The sequence below is a fragment of the Lottia gigantea genome, assembly GCF_000327385.1.
Source record: "Lottia gigantea unplaced genomic scaffold LOTGIsca_14, whole genome shotgun sequence".
Lineage (NCBI taxonomy): Eukaryota > Metazoa > Mollusca > Gastropoda > Lottiidae > Lottia > Lottia gigantea.
The window spans coordinates 1,514,990-1,531,121 of NW_008707617.1; the positions used below are offsets into that span (position 1 = coordinate 1,514,990).

Sequence of the window (16,132 nt, forward strand, 5' to 3'; positions counted from 1 at the left end):
TTAGATATTTAATGCATACGAGGCAACCATCCCAAAATATTCAATTATACAATACCACAAAAAAAATATATAAAGAAAAATTATGTAATGCGACCACTTTTGAATGCTTGAAAAACCTTTGGAACATTATCAAAAATTTGCGCACGTTTTTTTTAAATTGCTGAGATCATTAGATATTACAATAATCATCACCACAAATAATGGAAAATGCATAATGCTAAGAGCTCTACATTATTGTCACTATCAAGATACAAAGTTATTCTTCATAAATAGTGTATTCCGGAAGCACAGACAAAGGAGAAACAATTGCATTATAAAATCAGAACACATATGTAGTACAAGTGAACAAAATAAATAACGAAAATATATATGTCACTTTCAATAAGTCGCAATAAGTGGAGATTTACATTGGATGTTTTGTACAAAACTAAATCTAAATGCGAAAACCATTGAAAAATCTTTGTAAAAACCGACCTTTTTGCAAATGGAGTTCAGAAAACAAGGATGAGGTCTACTCCTCCAATGGCATTAATAAAAAAAACACAAAAATGAGTTAACAGTGTTGACAAAATTGATACATCTGTGTACAAAATGAGAAGAATACTAACACAATTCTCAATTTGCAACTGGAGCACACTTCTCCTTTAAATAAAGACATGACTTGTATACGTACAGATAACAGAAATTGTGCTGTGGTTTTTTGAAGTTGATTTATCTTGAGAAAAAATAATATATTAAGAATAATTTAGTTAATCAAAAACTTCAGATTGTAATGAAAATTGGCGTAATTTAATCAAATTTCTCTCTATATAACAGTAATTTCCTTCTTTATTTTTCAATCTCGAATTTTATCATAAACTTTTCGTTTGAGGAAGATAAAGTTATAGACAATCTGAATAAGGCTTTTATCATAGACTTTGTGACGTTAGATATATTATTGATTCCACATGCCAATAAACTTGACTTAATCAATCTTACCGGACGTTTCGCCATTTTTTCTGTAACCGAATTTCCTTGGTCAATAGAGAATGAAAAGGAAGACGGTTTATTAAATGATATCTATTTAGCTCTGTTTCCTATTTGAATAATTTCCCCAATATAAAAACATGATACGCGTAAAAGCAATAAACTAACAAAATTGACCGATGAATAGATCTTGTACTCAAAGACATCTGTAACCCTGCTTAAGTTAGCACTTAGTCTCTTTTTGATATTTAAACGACGGGGTTTTCCCCCTGTCAAGGAGCTTAAGTTAAAAAGCTTGTAATGACGCTTAAAATTTGTGGGTAACTCAATTCACAAAAGGATCTTTATTGGGTTAGTAGGTTAGCTGGTTGCTTCTCTTGAAGAACAAAATGGAAGATAATTGGGAATTTATAAAACCAACCCATTCAGAGACGATACAATCTTTAAAGTCAGCCATTCATTCACAATTAGGCAAAAAATAAATTGATTCGGAAATTAGCAATCTTTTATAACGGGAAGTAAATTGAAAGCAGAGTTTGAAGTCATGCTGTTCTGCATCTTGTTGGATTAATGAAGATGAGCAAAGTCATGCGGTTAACTACGAGATGAATTTTGCAAGAATAGTAATGGCAACTCGTACATTGTCTATTCTGAATGTACATTTCAACTATTTACACATATGTACCACATGTATGTGATTCTAATCGTCAAAAAACCATCCCAAAAAAAGAACAACAGTTTCAATGATCGTTACCACTGGAAGCATTGGTACCACCTGCCTTTAAAATGTCCCAAAAACTGTTACTTCAATGACACACACAGTGTATTTTTCTAAAAGCATGAAAATAATAGTGTCCCATATGTTTTCTAATATATACACGAACTGTTGGAGTCACTTGTATTTAGTGGTAATCTTGGATCATATAAAGATGGCGCATACAGAAAGATGCTAAGTGTTCCAGTAAAACATGCAGTTGTGAATATGTATAAAAATAATCTATCCATCACCATGGCAATGTACTTCCAATCAAGAACTTCCTGAAAAGATAAAAAAGGGAAACCATTTTAGTGGAGAATATCAGATATTTCCCAATCATCGTAACAATGGGATATGAAGAATAGGCTGTAGAAATCTTAGAAGTGTGTCCTCGAACGCTTGATATGCATATCAATACATCTCAGCTCTACAACCAATCTCATGAAAATTAGATTACAATTTCGTTTCGTTATTATCTTTTTTTTGTTGGTCTCCATTGTAATCTAACAAAATTTATACCAAGGTCACGTACTGATGACGTTACAAGCTATTTATAGCAGACAATCACGCGCCACTCAAAATTACTTTTGTAAGCGAGTATCGGCAGTTTCATAATCTCATTTCGTTCTACTTTGGGGTTCACTATTCCAAAATTTATAGCCGATATTTAGAGATTAATTCTGCATGACGCTCTGTGATAAGCTAAAATAAACGTCAACATTACGGGACCCTGGTATAAATCTTGTTAGATTGCGATGGAGACCGGGCAAAATAAAAAATAAATAAATAACGAAACGAAATTGTAATCTAATTTTAATTATATTGTTCTACACCAAACTTCTACGCTAAAGTTAAAATAAACCGCTCCAACCTCAAGTTGAATATAATTAACGTGCGCTTATTATAATCATTATGGAAATTGATTGTGTTTTGGTTATCAACTTAATTACTAACAGCCGTATTTTGAAAACATGTTAAATTAGCACAAATGTAACGAAGGAAATCTGGTGTCGGTAAGCTGGGAATTACAAACACGTATACCTAATTATTTCAAAATCTTAATTGGTTATACCTTGGTGTTTAATAATTGTTAGAGTGAAAATTTTAGCATTAAGAATATCTCTTTATAACTATACTAAATTGATATTTCTTTCAAAAAAGACATATTGTGTTAATTGAGGCTCAAAAAGAGCAGATTGTCAATAAAGCTCAGTGCAATTTCCTTGATAACTGAAAATATTTAAATTAATATGTGATATTGTTATGGAAATATTTAGTTAAATATGAAATTGTTATGGAAGTGTTTATTTATATGTGAAATTGTTATGGAAGTATTTAGTTATATGTTACATTGTTATGAAAATATTTAGTTATATGTGACATTGTTATGGAAATATTTAGTTATATGTGACTTTGTTTCGGAAATATTTAGTTATATGTTACATTGTTATGGAAATATTTAGTTATATGTGACATTGTCATGGAAATATTTAGTTATATGTGACTTTGTTTTGGAAATATTTAGTTATATGTTACATTGTTATGGAAATATTTAGTTATATGTGAAATTGTTATGGAAGTATTTAGTTATATGTGACTTTGTTTTGGAAATATTTAGTTATATGTTACATTGTTATGGAAATATTTAGTTATATGTGAAATTGTTATGGAAGTATTTAGTTATATGTTACATTGTTATGAAAATATTTAGTTATATGTGACATTGTTATGAAATTATTTAGTTATATAAATTTATGACATTATTATGGCTGCTCTAAAATATAAAAAAAATAAAACACAAAGGCAAAGTCCTAATGAACACATCCATATTAATTTATTGACCTTTTTCAGTAATCTGTATTTACAATGTCTCTATGTTTTTGTTTGTAGTCAAATATACTTGAATGATTATTTATTACTTCAATTATGATAATAGGCTATTTTCCATATTGACATTCAGTAAGTAATTAATTATATATATAAATAACACTAATAAACAGGTGTTTAAATAATGATAATGTGTGAACACAATTCCTTTTTCAGATATCATAGTTTTCGGATAATCGACTATTGTGCCTTGGCTTTGTTCTTATAAGGATACACTACATAATGTCGGTTTCGTCATGTAAAAATAAACCAAGAACTAACGATTCGTATGAAACCTGATACCCGAAACATCATATTGGTTAAGTATTGGTCGCAGTTAATGAACTTATATGCTATACAATAAATAGATCAATGACATAAGAATTTGAATTAAGTTCTACAGTTTTTGCAGAATGTATGAAGTCAATTTTGTCAAGACACAGTGCAGAACCACCCTTTTTTCTGTTCGGTGTCCCATTGAAAAAATCTTGAAATTATGCAGCTTGATGAACAAAAAAGGGGCACCTAAAATTTTGAACTTATCGTAGCTTGTACACCAAAAAAGGGGAGGCACGTAAAATCGGCGCTTTGTCCATATCTTTCCATTGTCCTGTATCACCGAAGAGTACTCTCTCAAACTTCGTCTAATTTTGAGCTTGTCGAATGTTGGTAGTTCGTAAAACAGAATGAGAATTCGGAAAATTGAAATTTGTCTTGGGCGATTTCAGGACTGACTCTATTTTACTACTTTTGTCGACGAATGCCGACTTGTTGGTAATTTAATGGATGAATCCAAAATACAATCTTCTAACTGTAAGTGGAAAGAAGCTATTAAACAGAACCTTAGAATTTAATGAATATATACACTAGTTTGATTACAGCGAATGACTTCTTTAAAATGCAAATAAAAGATTTCGTCTTTGACTGATCAATGATCATTAGCTTTTAGACGTTTTTCTTTGGTTTTCGTGTTATTGGAAAGCTGTTTATGTCTTCAAAATTCTTGAAGCGATGAAAGAAATGGCGAACCCATGGGAAACATCTTGCTACTAGCAACAATCATCAAAGAGGTCATAATTCAATTGATGGAAAGAGGTAGTCAGCCAAAAAACACTGGTAATTCGCAATGTTCAAATGTTTAAAACCGTGAATAGAACCACCACCACTACAAGTGGTACGAGACAGCACATTTATGGCTTTGACAACAGAATTCCATTCGAAATTATCGGGTTCAACTAGCGAGCAGATTATAACACGATAGCAATGAGCTAACATTGATATCACACGTATTAGGATGCCATTGAATTTTTAGGTCTTTGAAATACCAATTCTCACTGTTAAATAGTTCTTAATACATCAATTATTGTAGAGCAATATAGAAATATTAAAACGGAGTTTCACGCTATCATTATTACAATGTTTAACAAATTTTATGATGATTTGTCACAGAAACAACTCTATTGTCATATTGAAGATAATCAAATTTTAAATTTATGCAAATAATTGTTAAATGCCTTCTTGATTGAAAACGGTTCAGCCACATTCAAATGACAAACAGAATCTAGCCATTGACTTGAAATACAAAAGAGACGTATACTGGGCCCAAACTGCCAATCTTCAAGTGCTCCCGAATACTGTAAATAATGCAATAAAATGCGCTTGCTAACCAAATAATTGCTGCCTGCAAGATCCAAATTTTAATACGTCATGAGCTCAAGAAAAAATTGATCCTGTTATATAGTTTTATCACATAAACGTTTTCTTAAGAAATTAGAAAAAAATGAAGCAATACTTTGGTCAACAATCTGACAAAAATGTATCTAATCAAGAAAAATTATGCTTATCACTAAAATCCTTATCAAAGTTTTTATAACACAAAAAGAACTCGACATATTTCCCTAATTTTTGATTAAAAATGGACGTCAATTGTGTGGTTTTTATGACTTGTAGAAGGTAATAAAACGAGATTGAAAAGTGCAGTATAACTTGAATGACAAATTTCATTAGACCTCTGAGCAAGCTTGACAAGATAGGAATTAAACGAATTTAATATAAATATTGGAGTTGTCAATTTCAAAGACCTGCGAACGTAATTGGAAAATCAAATACGACCTGTTGGAACATAAAACCTGACAACCATAAAACATGCTGTGTCCGTATAAAGTGTCTTTAATATCGTGCAATATTGAAACTTTATTTTCCATCAAAAAATGAAAATGTGGTATTCTAATTAGCGTACATGTTGCCTCATATTTTAGATCTAGTCTGAATTTCATTATTGTATAACCAGTTATGGACTTCATCAGAAGTTTGGTAATTCTACAAAAACCACAAACGTCGGGCAGAATATCAACATGATGCACAAAGTAAGTGTTGGCTTTGAAACCCTTTTGAATCAATAACGTTTAGTTAAACCGAATTAAAGAAAGCAGTTATATATTTAATGATTTCAAATAAAGACCATTCAGTTTTTGAAAGACAACACTATTGTAATGACTTACCGCGTTTTCTTCATCTTCTTTTCGTAAATTATCAGCAATAGTTTTAACACCCTGTAAAGCTTCTATGACTCCAGGTGAATATTTACTTGTGCAGTTTACATTTACACTGAAATCGGGCTCAATTTCCGCTGGAGGATGAACATTTTCGTAGATCTGCCAATCCCTTGTTTCGGTCTCTCTCATCTCAATACCATTACAGGTTCTCACAGCTACCTTTCCTTTTCCAGATTTAAATTCTGGTCTGCGCATACACAGTATCCGAGGAAGAATATCTGTAAACACTTTTCGTACCCAAGGCGACATTTTGTGTGTAGTTGGTGTTTTAAAATGTATATGTAGGGTATAAACCGTCAAAAAGATAGACATAGTCACTACCAACATAATGAATAAGAGGTACTTTCCTATTAACGGTATTTCTAAAGACGTCGGCGGATTAATGTCAGAAAGCAAGAGGAAGAACACAGTTAATGCTAGCAATATACTAATAGAAAGTGTAATTTTTTCACCACTGTCTGCAGGTAGGAAAAATACTAAAATTGTCAAACACGAAATTGAAACACATGGCATAATTAAATTTAAAGTGTAAAACAAAGTCCTCCTTTTAATTGTAACATTAAATGTTATATCTGGATAAGGCTCGGGACAACAAGGGTAAAATTTGACTTTCCGTCTCGCAGTGACATTTATAATATCCCACTCGACATTGAAATAAAAATCTTTAATATCTATTCCTCTCAGAATGATTTTTTCATTATTTGCGTTTTCAACACCTTCACATATATGTTGTAGATCTACTTGAACACCATCATATGTCCAAGAACTAAATTTTAGGAAACACTCTTGTATATCAAAAGGGAAGTATGCCATAGCTATAGGACAGTAACTTTTGTAAATAGCTGGTGGTTCCCACACGATTTTACCTGTATAATATACGGTAGCTTTTGTCAACAAAGTTATCACGAAATCTCCATCTGCGCTGTAAATAATAATAAAAAGTAATATAATATAATTTAATGCCTGTGTCATATTTTCCAATAAATCGAAATCACAATTGTTATCACTATGTAACATGTGTCGGATGACTGCAGTTACATGGCAGAAAGGGCATTAAATAATAACAACCTTTTATGCATTGAATTCGATAGTTGCCAAATAATTTTTTTTTCTCCAAAATGGCCTTAATAAAATTATATTATAACGGCCAAGAAATGTGGTCTAAACGGCCAAAACCTAGATCATTTTGACTATAACACAGATTCTTTTATATTATAAAAATTCCCCTTATTTCTGAATAGAAAAAAAAATTAACATAATGAATGAACTTATTGTCGAGGTACATAAAAGAGTATAAGCGGTAAGTATGTAGTTAATATAAATCGTATATGGATTAATAGGACATAGTGAGAAGCTATATAAAAACTTACTTATTATAAAGGACAATATCTGGTCTCCATAAATCATCTGATGGTATATGAAGTTTAGCAACTCCACCATAATCTTCTGGTTCCCATCGTAATCTGTTGTCATACCATTCCTACAGTGAGTAAATAGAGATAATTAATTAAATTTTCTGATATCGGAAGTTTAGTCATAACAAACTACTGGTGACCCAGAGAATGTGATACTCTGATAACAGAGGTTTTTACATCTGCATTTTATAGTAAGATCTGTTATCCAACATTCAAAAAGTGCTGTTATGGGTGGCAATATATTGTAACTCATTTGTTACACTTATTTTTCAGAATGCGAATATTATTGCTGCTCAAAGGATAGAGGTATATGACAGGAATTATTAGGTAGGAGGGGAGGAGGGGGTATATCCCAACGCAGATCTCGACAGTCTCGGGTGCAGTTATTACCGATTACATCATGGGACTTATTTGAAGCATTCTAAAGATTTTAAAACAAACACCGTCGTCCTCCTTTCTGGCATGTTACTTTTTCAAGAATTGATTCTGAAAAGTTCTCTGGATGGCCCGTTGTTGGAAAAGCGACCTATATTGAGAATATGACAAAAAAAAATATTGTTTAAAAAGTTAAAATATGATGTGATGTCTATGGAAAACTTGGTTACCTCCGGCGTCCCCAAGATCTTCGTACAAAAATATTTTGTCTATGATGTGATGTCTATGGAAAACTTGGTTATCTCCGATGGCCCCAAGATCTTCGCACAAAAATATTTTGTCTCGCAAACTCGGTATTGAAAAGAAGAAACTGTCGTTTAAAAACTAGAAATCAACAAAGCTGAGGTCGGAGATGAATTTTGTTGTTCGTGGATAGTGTCTTTTTGATTTGATAGGTCGATTTCCTCTTTGTAGTTGTACACACTGAAACTATTTTGTGTGTTAATGAAGTGGAATCGGATAGATTAGATTCTTTAAATAGTACAGTCAGCAAACAGAAGATGATGAATTGGATGTGTCTGTATTATATTTGATGGTATATGTTTAGTTAGTGAACAGGCGTCAAACTTCTTTTATATAGCTACATGATAAATGATCACACATTACTCTTAGTCAAAGATCGAACAACGTGTTTATTTAATATATTACTATAATAGACATTTTTAATATTTCTTAAACCTGGAGAAATATTATATTAGTGACAAATTCGGTGGTTTTTGCAGCAAAGGAGCTGGAACTCATTTCTGATTATTGAATTGCCCTATTGTTTTAAAGGTCTATCGAAAATACCCACAATACCCAAATCAATCGATCAAAACTGCTGTGCCAGTAATTGAGTGAAATAGCATGTGCAGCGATTGCTTTTTTGCGTTTTAAACGTCTGATAGAAATTGCAATTCATCTCTCAAAGAAAAGCCATGTGGTTCCGTGTCTAATATTATTCGATATGGGTGTTTAGCGTTTATTGCATGGTAAAACTATGAAAGATGGTAAACCGTGAGAAACTTACTATCATTAATGCTTAGAAAGGAAAATAACTAGGTGTTTTGGACGTAACGACGTATCTCCAACCAGCCAATCGCAAGTAGATTATGGCGCTAATATTATGATGAGTTCTTAAACTGTATACCATGTAACGACAGAATTTAATTTGTTGTTCATATGGCAAAAAATATGCTTTCATAATATTGTCATCGTTGAATAGTTCAGATTCAATCCTTGAATGACATTTAGAAGTAGATAAACCATTATAATTGCTTGAAAAAGATTCCTGTATGCGAATTGAAACGTTGCTTGAATTAAGAGGAGTAGTATATCCGTAATAGAGTTTTATTTCCATAATATGAACACTGCCCATTTTAGATTGGCCGATAGGTGATCGGCTGGAATTTTATGCTGTGGGATTATTTTCCAATGTCTGAAAATAGGTCATCCTAAACTTCATTACGAAAAGTGTTATCGAGCGCTTGTACGACTTAGGAAATACAATAGTTATAAACAAAAGTCCTTACACACGGACATCTCCTTTCAAATGTTATTATTATTTCATGTTTTCCAAATTCAGTCTGAAAATGATTCCTTGAATACTAGACTACTCACCGATCTTTTCTCTCGAAATGACAGTATTGGCAGATCGAAGAGTTCATATATGGACATCTATAAACATTTTTGACACTCGAGACACTAAAGCTGTTTTCCAAGAGAGAATATAGATTTATGAAGATTGTGTTTATAATTTAGACCCTCGTTAACAATACTCGTCGAAATAATGAGGTGTTAGTAATGAAACTGATCTTTCGATGTACGATCATTATTGGCAAGACAAACGAAGATTTATAACACCGACTCTGTCCTGTCATATTCTACCTCTTTAATCATCTAAAACAATGTGATTTATTCCTTTACTGTTTATAAACAAAAAAGATCTGTATGTTATTTCATATTCATAATTTTCTTTTAAATAAAATCATACCCCGATTTCAATCTGAAATATTATTAATCACAAATTTTTTTTAGAATTCGACATACGGCAGTATTACGATTTAAGATGCGAATAGACCATATACGATGCAGGGGTTAACAATACAGTTAGTAAAGTGACATGCGAATACACGACGTCAATGCAGGGCCAATTCGTTTTTTTTTTCATTTCTCGTGTATATAAAACTCTTTTTGTACTTTATAATCTTAATAATATGAGGCGATGATCAATCCGTGGTTTTGAACGGCGAAACTAATTCAGGGTTTTGAACGACGAAACTAATTTGTGAGTTAATTTGTTAAATGAATTTTAGTCTTATTAAACTTAAACCAAACTTTTGTTCCGTTTTTATGATTTTTTTTTAATATAGCCACTTCAGTAAGGATCTAAAGACGGGCTTCTTGAACATTCGTCAGAGTAACTTTTGACCTAACCTAACTAGCCAATCAAGTTTCTGCCTTCTCCAGATTTTGTGATTGTGAAGGAATATGATTGGTTAAAGCAGGTGTCAGGTCAAAGGTTAATGTGACGAATGTTCAAGAGGCCAGTCTTTGGACCCTAACTTAAGTCGCTACATGTTTATTAAAAATAAAGTTAGGTCTAATTTCATTTTTTGAATGAATACTTACATGCATCAACCAGACACTAATTATCATAATCTGATTCTTCTCACTCTGAAAAATAGTAAATAGTTACAACCGTTAACATGTCGTTTAACAATGAAAATATAACTAATTTTAGCAAAAATGGCCAGCTATGTTTGAAATTCGGACTTGAAATAAAATATGTTATGAGATGGTGTCTGTGTGTCAAAAATGTAGTTTAAAAGTCTCTCAAGCAATATGCTGAAAAGCAATTCTTTACACAACAACAAATGCCTTAATATTTGGAGTGTTTGAATTTTCTGCTCTGCTGCCAGTACAGGCCTTTGCACAGATTTTTTAACAGAACAGAAACCAATTTCTCTCCCTTGTGCTTTTCAAATAGTTTAATATATGTTGTTTCATAATACTCGATTCTTTATTGTTTTATTTTATGCAGCAATTGAGTATCAAGGCACAACATCAATTTAGTACTTAGTCAGATTCCTTTCTAAACAGCATAATGAATGTTTTTTTTCTTTAACCCAATAAGATACAAAACATACAGGAATATTCAGAATAAACCCTTTTTGCTTAATTGGTTCTTTAAGTTTTATTAGTTCTGTGGCCAGGGTCATACACCAATAAGGTAAGTTCGTCTAATGACAAAACTCGCTCCATGGAAACGATTTCATCATTAAGATAGAAATGATGACTTCAGGTTATGAGACAGCCCTCTAACTATAAATGAATCAGGTGACCAACTGGACAAAGAAAATGCCATTATAGAAGGAAAGTCAGGTACTTCTATACTTGAAGTAATCTATAATAATGGATGTAAAATGACTCAAGTAGAAAAGTTAATATCGTATAGAGGACACTATTTCCAACACATTGAGTTTGTTTAAGACAATATACTCAGATCCACTTTATTAATGTTCCTTCTTTGATGAGAATATTGTACCGTCCAGAATGAATATTTGCTTCCTTGATTGGATTCTGGTCAAAGGTTCCGGAATACAAGAGGAAACTGTCAACTATGTAAACAATTATTGTGTTAAATTTGACAAAGTTTTCAATAAGATTCATCTACTTGAGTTCAAACGTAAATAAGACCACACGTCTTTTGACAGAAGAGATTAGTGTGAGATTTGTAATGAAAGACTTAAAATAGGCGTTTGAACTTTGTTATGAATGTCAGAAAGCAGAGTACCTTGCTACGTACGATTCATTAGGCAAGTTGCGTTATTAGCACAAAAAATAAGAAATATACATACAAATTTATCAATTAGTAAGTACGTAAAGTTCTTTGATAGTATAAATTTGTGAACAATCGTCTTTAAAAGCTTGAATTTTTTCAGGTTTCATCAGTCAGTGTTTGATAGTGAATATAGTCTGTCTTCCTTGTATCGTGTCCATCCTAATATGATCTGTAAGGGGATCAAGTTAATTAAAGACTCATCGACTTAAAATACAGCTCAGTGTTTCCATTGATTCTGTTGGTGACGCTAGTGTGCAATGTCATAAATGAGTAAGTATTGCAATTTGATCAACCCAAGGCCTGCACATTTGGGTGAATCAAATCCTCCCTTCCTCCGAAATCTCAATTGTGCTCGTGGACTTGGCGTTGGGGTCCCTCCTCCAAGAAATTTGGTTGGACATGGTAGTTAATCCATTGGGCGGTGGTATTTTTTCATAGAAACTGGTTATTATTTGACTCATTATACCAATTAAAATATGATTGATTACCACATTTTGTTTTCGAGATGCCGTTAACGCCATTTGCTGGAGACTGTATCCATTTCACTATCAAATCCAGAAGTGACCCCATCAATTTTATGTTTGTAAAGCGATTCATCTCCTTTAAATATTTGGTTATTAATTAGTAACTGTCAACAGCTAATAACAGTGATCATTTAGAAGTATCAGAATTAGTTTGATACAGTGACAACCGACATGCAAATAACATGTAATTATTACTAATAGCATCAGACATCTTCATCTTAATTAAGACTATTTACTTATCTTAATACCAAAGATGACACGAACGTATTGTCAGCATAAAGCTTTATAATAATATAACTTATGAGAGTTACAGCAATTCTGAATATTTGGATTTTAGAAAACGATTCGGTCCCCAAATAATACATGACTTAGATACCTCTTATGAAAGTAAGAGCAATTCTCAATATTGGAATTTTTGAAAACAATTGTCACATAAATACAACTAACGATTGTAAGAGCAGTTATGAATGAATATTTTAATTTTTGAAAACAAATTGGTCACATATACAACTTATGACAGTAAGAGCAATTATAAATATTTGGATTTTTGAAAACAATTTGGTCACATATATATAACTAACGATTGTAAGAGCAGTTATGAATGAATATTTTAATTTTTGAAAACAAATTGGTCACATATACAACTTATGACAGTAAGAGCAATTATAAATATTTGGATTTTTGAAAACAATTTGGTCACATATATATAACTTATGATAGAGCAATTCTGAATATTTGGATTTTTGAAAACAATTTGGTCACATATATATATATAACTGAATATTTGGATTTTTGAAAAACAATTTGGTCGCATATATACAACTTATGATTGTTAGAGCAATTCTAAATATTTGAATTCTTGAAAACAATTTGGTCACATATAAACAACTTATGATAGTAAGAGCAATTCTGAATATTTGAAAACAATTTGGTCTCATATATATAACTGAATATTTGAATTTTTGAAAACAATTTGGTCACATATATACAACTTATGATAGTAAGAGCAATTCTGAATATTTGAAAACAATTTGGTCACATATATATAACTTACAATATTAAGGGCATTTCTAAGTATTTGAATTTTTGAAAACAATTTTGATCAAACATATACAACTTATGATTGTAATAGCAATTCAGCAATTCTAAATATTTGAATTTGTGAAAACAATTTGGTCACAGATTTATTACTTATGATAGTAAGAGCAATTCTAAATATTTGAAAACAATGTAGTCACATTATTTTCACATATTTTGGTGTAATTAGAAGAAAGCTCACAATGAAAGCTTGTCAGGTATGCATAAATATGAGAAGCTAATTTAGATTCGACTAATGAAGGGTGGGATAATTAGGAGAAGCTGTCGGAATTAATATGTATATCTTGACATCGCATTGTCTTCAATGCAGGGAATCAATGATTAACAAGTCTAATTAACCAACGTTGAAAATCTTCATTAATTGCATGGTCTACACGCCTACTTCCTTGTAATCAAAACTTTTAGTAAGAGATCAGGAAGACACGGTCATATCGATACAGACCGTATTCACGCTATAGCCTTATCTATCACCCGTGCATGTCTATAATATTCTTCATTCAAACATCTTGAAAGTAGTAACCTCAAGCATGATTTTATTCATCCGATATCGTGTCCAACAAGATTTGGCTTTTTCTCGTGGGAATTGGAAGAAAGATAACCAAAAGCATCACAAAATGCATTCTTTTCATATTCAGTTTTTTTTTACATGTCTGTTCAAAGTCAAAGTGTTCAAAGTTCAAAGTCCCCCCCCCCCTCCCCCCATAAATTTTAAATGGATTTTTAAGGCAACAGTGAAATGTACCTCTGGAAACAGCCTCTAATACTCTTATGTCATCTTACTCGACTTATGTATAAATGCATGAAAATATACTTTTAAGTATAATATTATTTTGAAGTCTAATTTGAATTTTTGAACAAGATCAATTAATATAAACCTAATCTATATGAAATTGGATTAAATTTCCTGTTTCTGTTCTAATTTCCAATATTTGTCGTCTCCATTGTAATGTAACATATTTTATACCTAATGACGTATTTTTAACCAATCAAAGCATGTCACGAAGGACCCGTGTCTTGCCAAAAGTTACCAATTGTCGGATATCGAACCCCAAGTCGAAATGACAGCCTCTTTGGCTTTTGATATCTCACAATAGGTTAAAACATAACGTCGTTAGAACGAGACTGTGGTATAAAACGTGTTAGAATACAATGGAGATGAATAAAAAGGGAAAAGAAGCGATAACAAGATTTAATAAGATTGATGACAACCAAGTTTGTACGATCCTTGGAATGAAAAACTATCAAAACATTCCAAAGGTAACCAGAGAAGCCTTCACTAATACCAAAGAATTATCTAACATGGGAAAAATCTTTAAGTCAGTGAAACCTCGACAATCAATTGCAACAACATTCGAACTAATATGACTTATCTCTCAATAATCAGTGAAAGAGCACGATACGAATTATAACTAACATATTCTGATATGTTTTTCCCGAAATGAATGAATATTTCCTAACACGAATAAATACTTGACGTAGAAATGTATATGAAATTTTAATCCGATAAAGTTAATACAAAAAAAAGGAAAAAAGTAACAAAAAAGTATGTCACTTATAAAAATATAAATGAGATCATGTTATACCGGAAGATATATTGAAAATGGGAACCATCCAGCGCTGGATCTTTCTACATTTAAAATACGTTGTAATAAATAAGTTAGCTTGCGAGGCAAGGCAACATTCGCCCACTGACAGCAATCATAATCACAAATTTCTCATTTTAAAAATCTTCATAATTGCATTAAAATCAGATAAAAATTGGTGTCTCTACTGTGTTCACAAACACATTTTGAGACTTTTTAACCAAGTCAAGGGCAATAATTCAAAAACCGTTCATCGAAAAATTGTCAAATTTGAACTTGAACCATATCTCATCAATTTATATGATCACAACAAATTTCAATAAAATCAAATAAAAGTTTTAGTCTCTGTTGTGTTCACAAGAAATGTTGACGGACCAGTGCGACAGTCAATATACGTCCAAATTTTCATGTAGGTGTGTATAACAAAACACCTACAAAGTACATTATCCAATATACTATTTCTTATAATATGTTGAAATATACAGACTAATTGGAGCAATGTGTCATAACATACAGCTACCAATGCACACTTAACATTAATAAAAAGTACATAGGATTCTATGGCTTTCAAGATTGACGTTAAGTGTAATTTGACTCGCATAGTTTCTTGCCTAATCTCTTGAAAGGTTGCTTTTATCGTTGATACCTTAAGAATTTGTGAAGAAACCTATCTGAGGTGTAGCGATAAGAACGTTTTACGATGCTTTTAGTAGCCAGCTCACTTCATAATTCTGTTCGTTAGAAGAGATAAAACTGAAATACTTGTTTAAATTCTTGTTTTATTTCATACTCTTAAGATAACGAGTAGAAAGCTAATCTTAATGAACTAAGGTCTTAGTTACTTTATCAGAATACATGTACATTGTTATTTGTTGTATAATTCCCGAAGCTGTCAGAAGGATGTCAGAAACATTAAGAATCATTTTGCAGCCGAAAAAATGGAAATGTTTTAATTACGTCTACATGGGTATTCAAACCACCCAAATAAAGTCGAACCTTTTGCACACTGCCTGTCAGGAGCGAGTTCGAATGCTATATATTTATGCCAATACTTGTCGAGGGTTCCATCTGCTGGGTTGGTCAAGGAAATTTTCTGATATCAACGCCAAT

The 16,132-nt window shown here is 31.7% G+C and overlaps 1 protein-coding gene across 1 annotated transcript in view; it reads right to left on the reverse strand.

Moving 5' to 3' along the window:
• Positions 1–1,117: 1,117 nt before the first annotated feature.
• LOTGIDRAFT_186132 (hypothetical protein) overlaps positions 1,118–16,132 on the reverse strand; it is a 33,707-nt gene continuing 18,692 nt past the window's right edge. Inside the window, exons 2-5 of the mRNA XM_009049684.1 lie at positions 10,605–10,649; positions 7,515–7,624; positions 6,091–7,066; positions 1,118–2,004 (exon numbers count right to left, since the gene is read on the reverse strand). Coding sequence (XP_009047932.1) covers positions 1,834–2,004; positions 6,091–7,066; positions 7,515–7,624; positions 10,605–10,649 — 1,302 coding nt within the window. The 3' untranslated portion in view covers positions 1,118–1,833. The remainder of the gene's footprint in view (positions 2,005–6,090; positions 7,067–7,514; positions 7,625–10,604; positions 10,650–16,132) is intronic.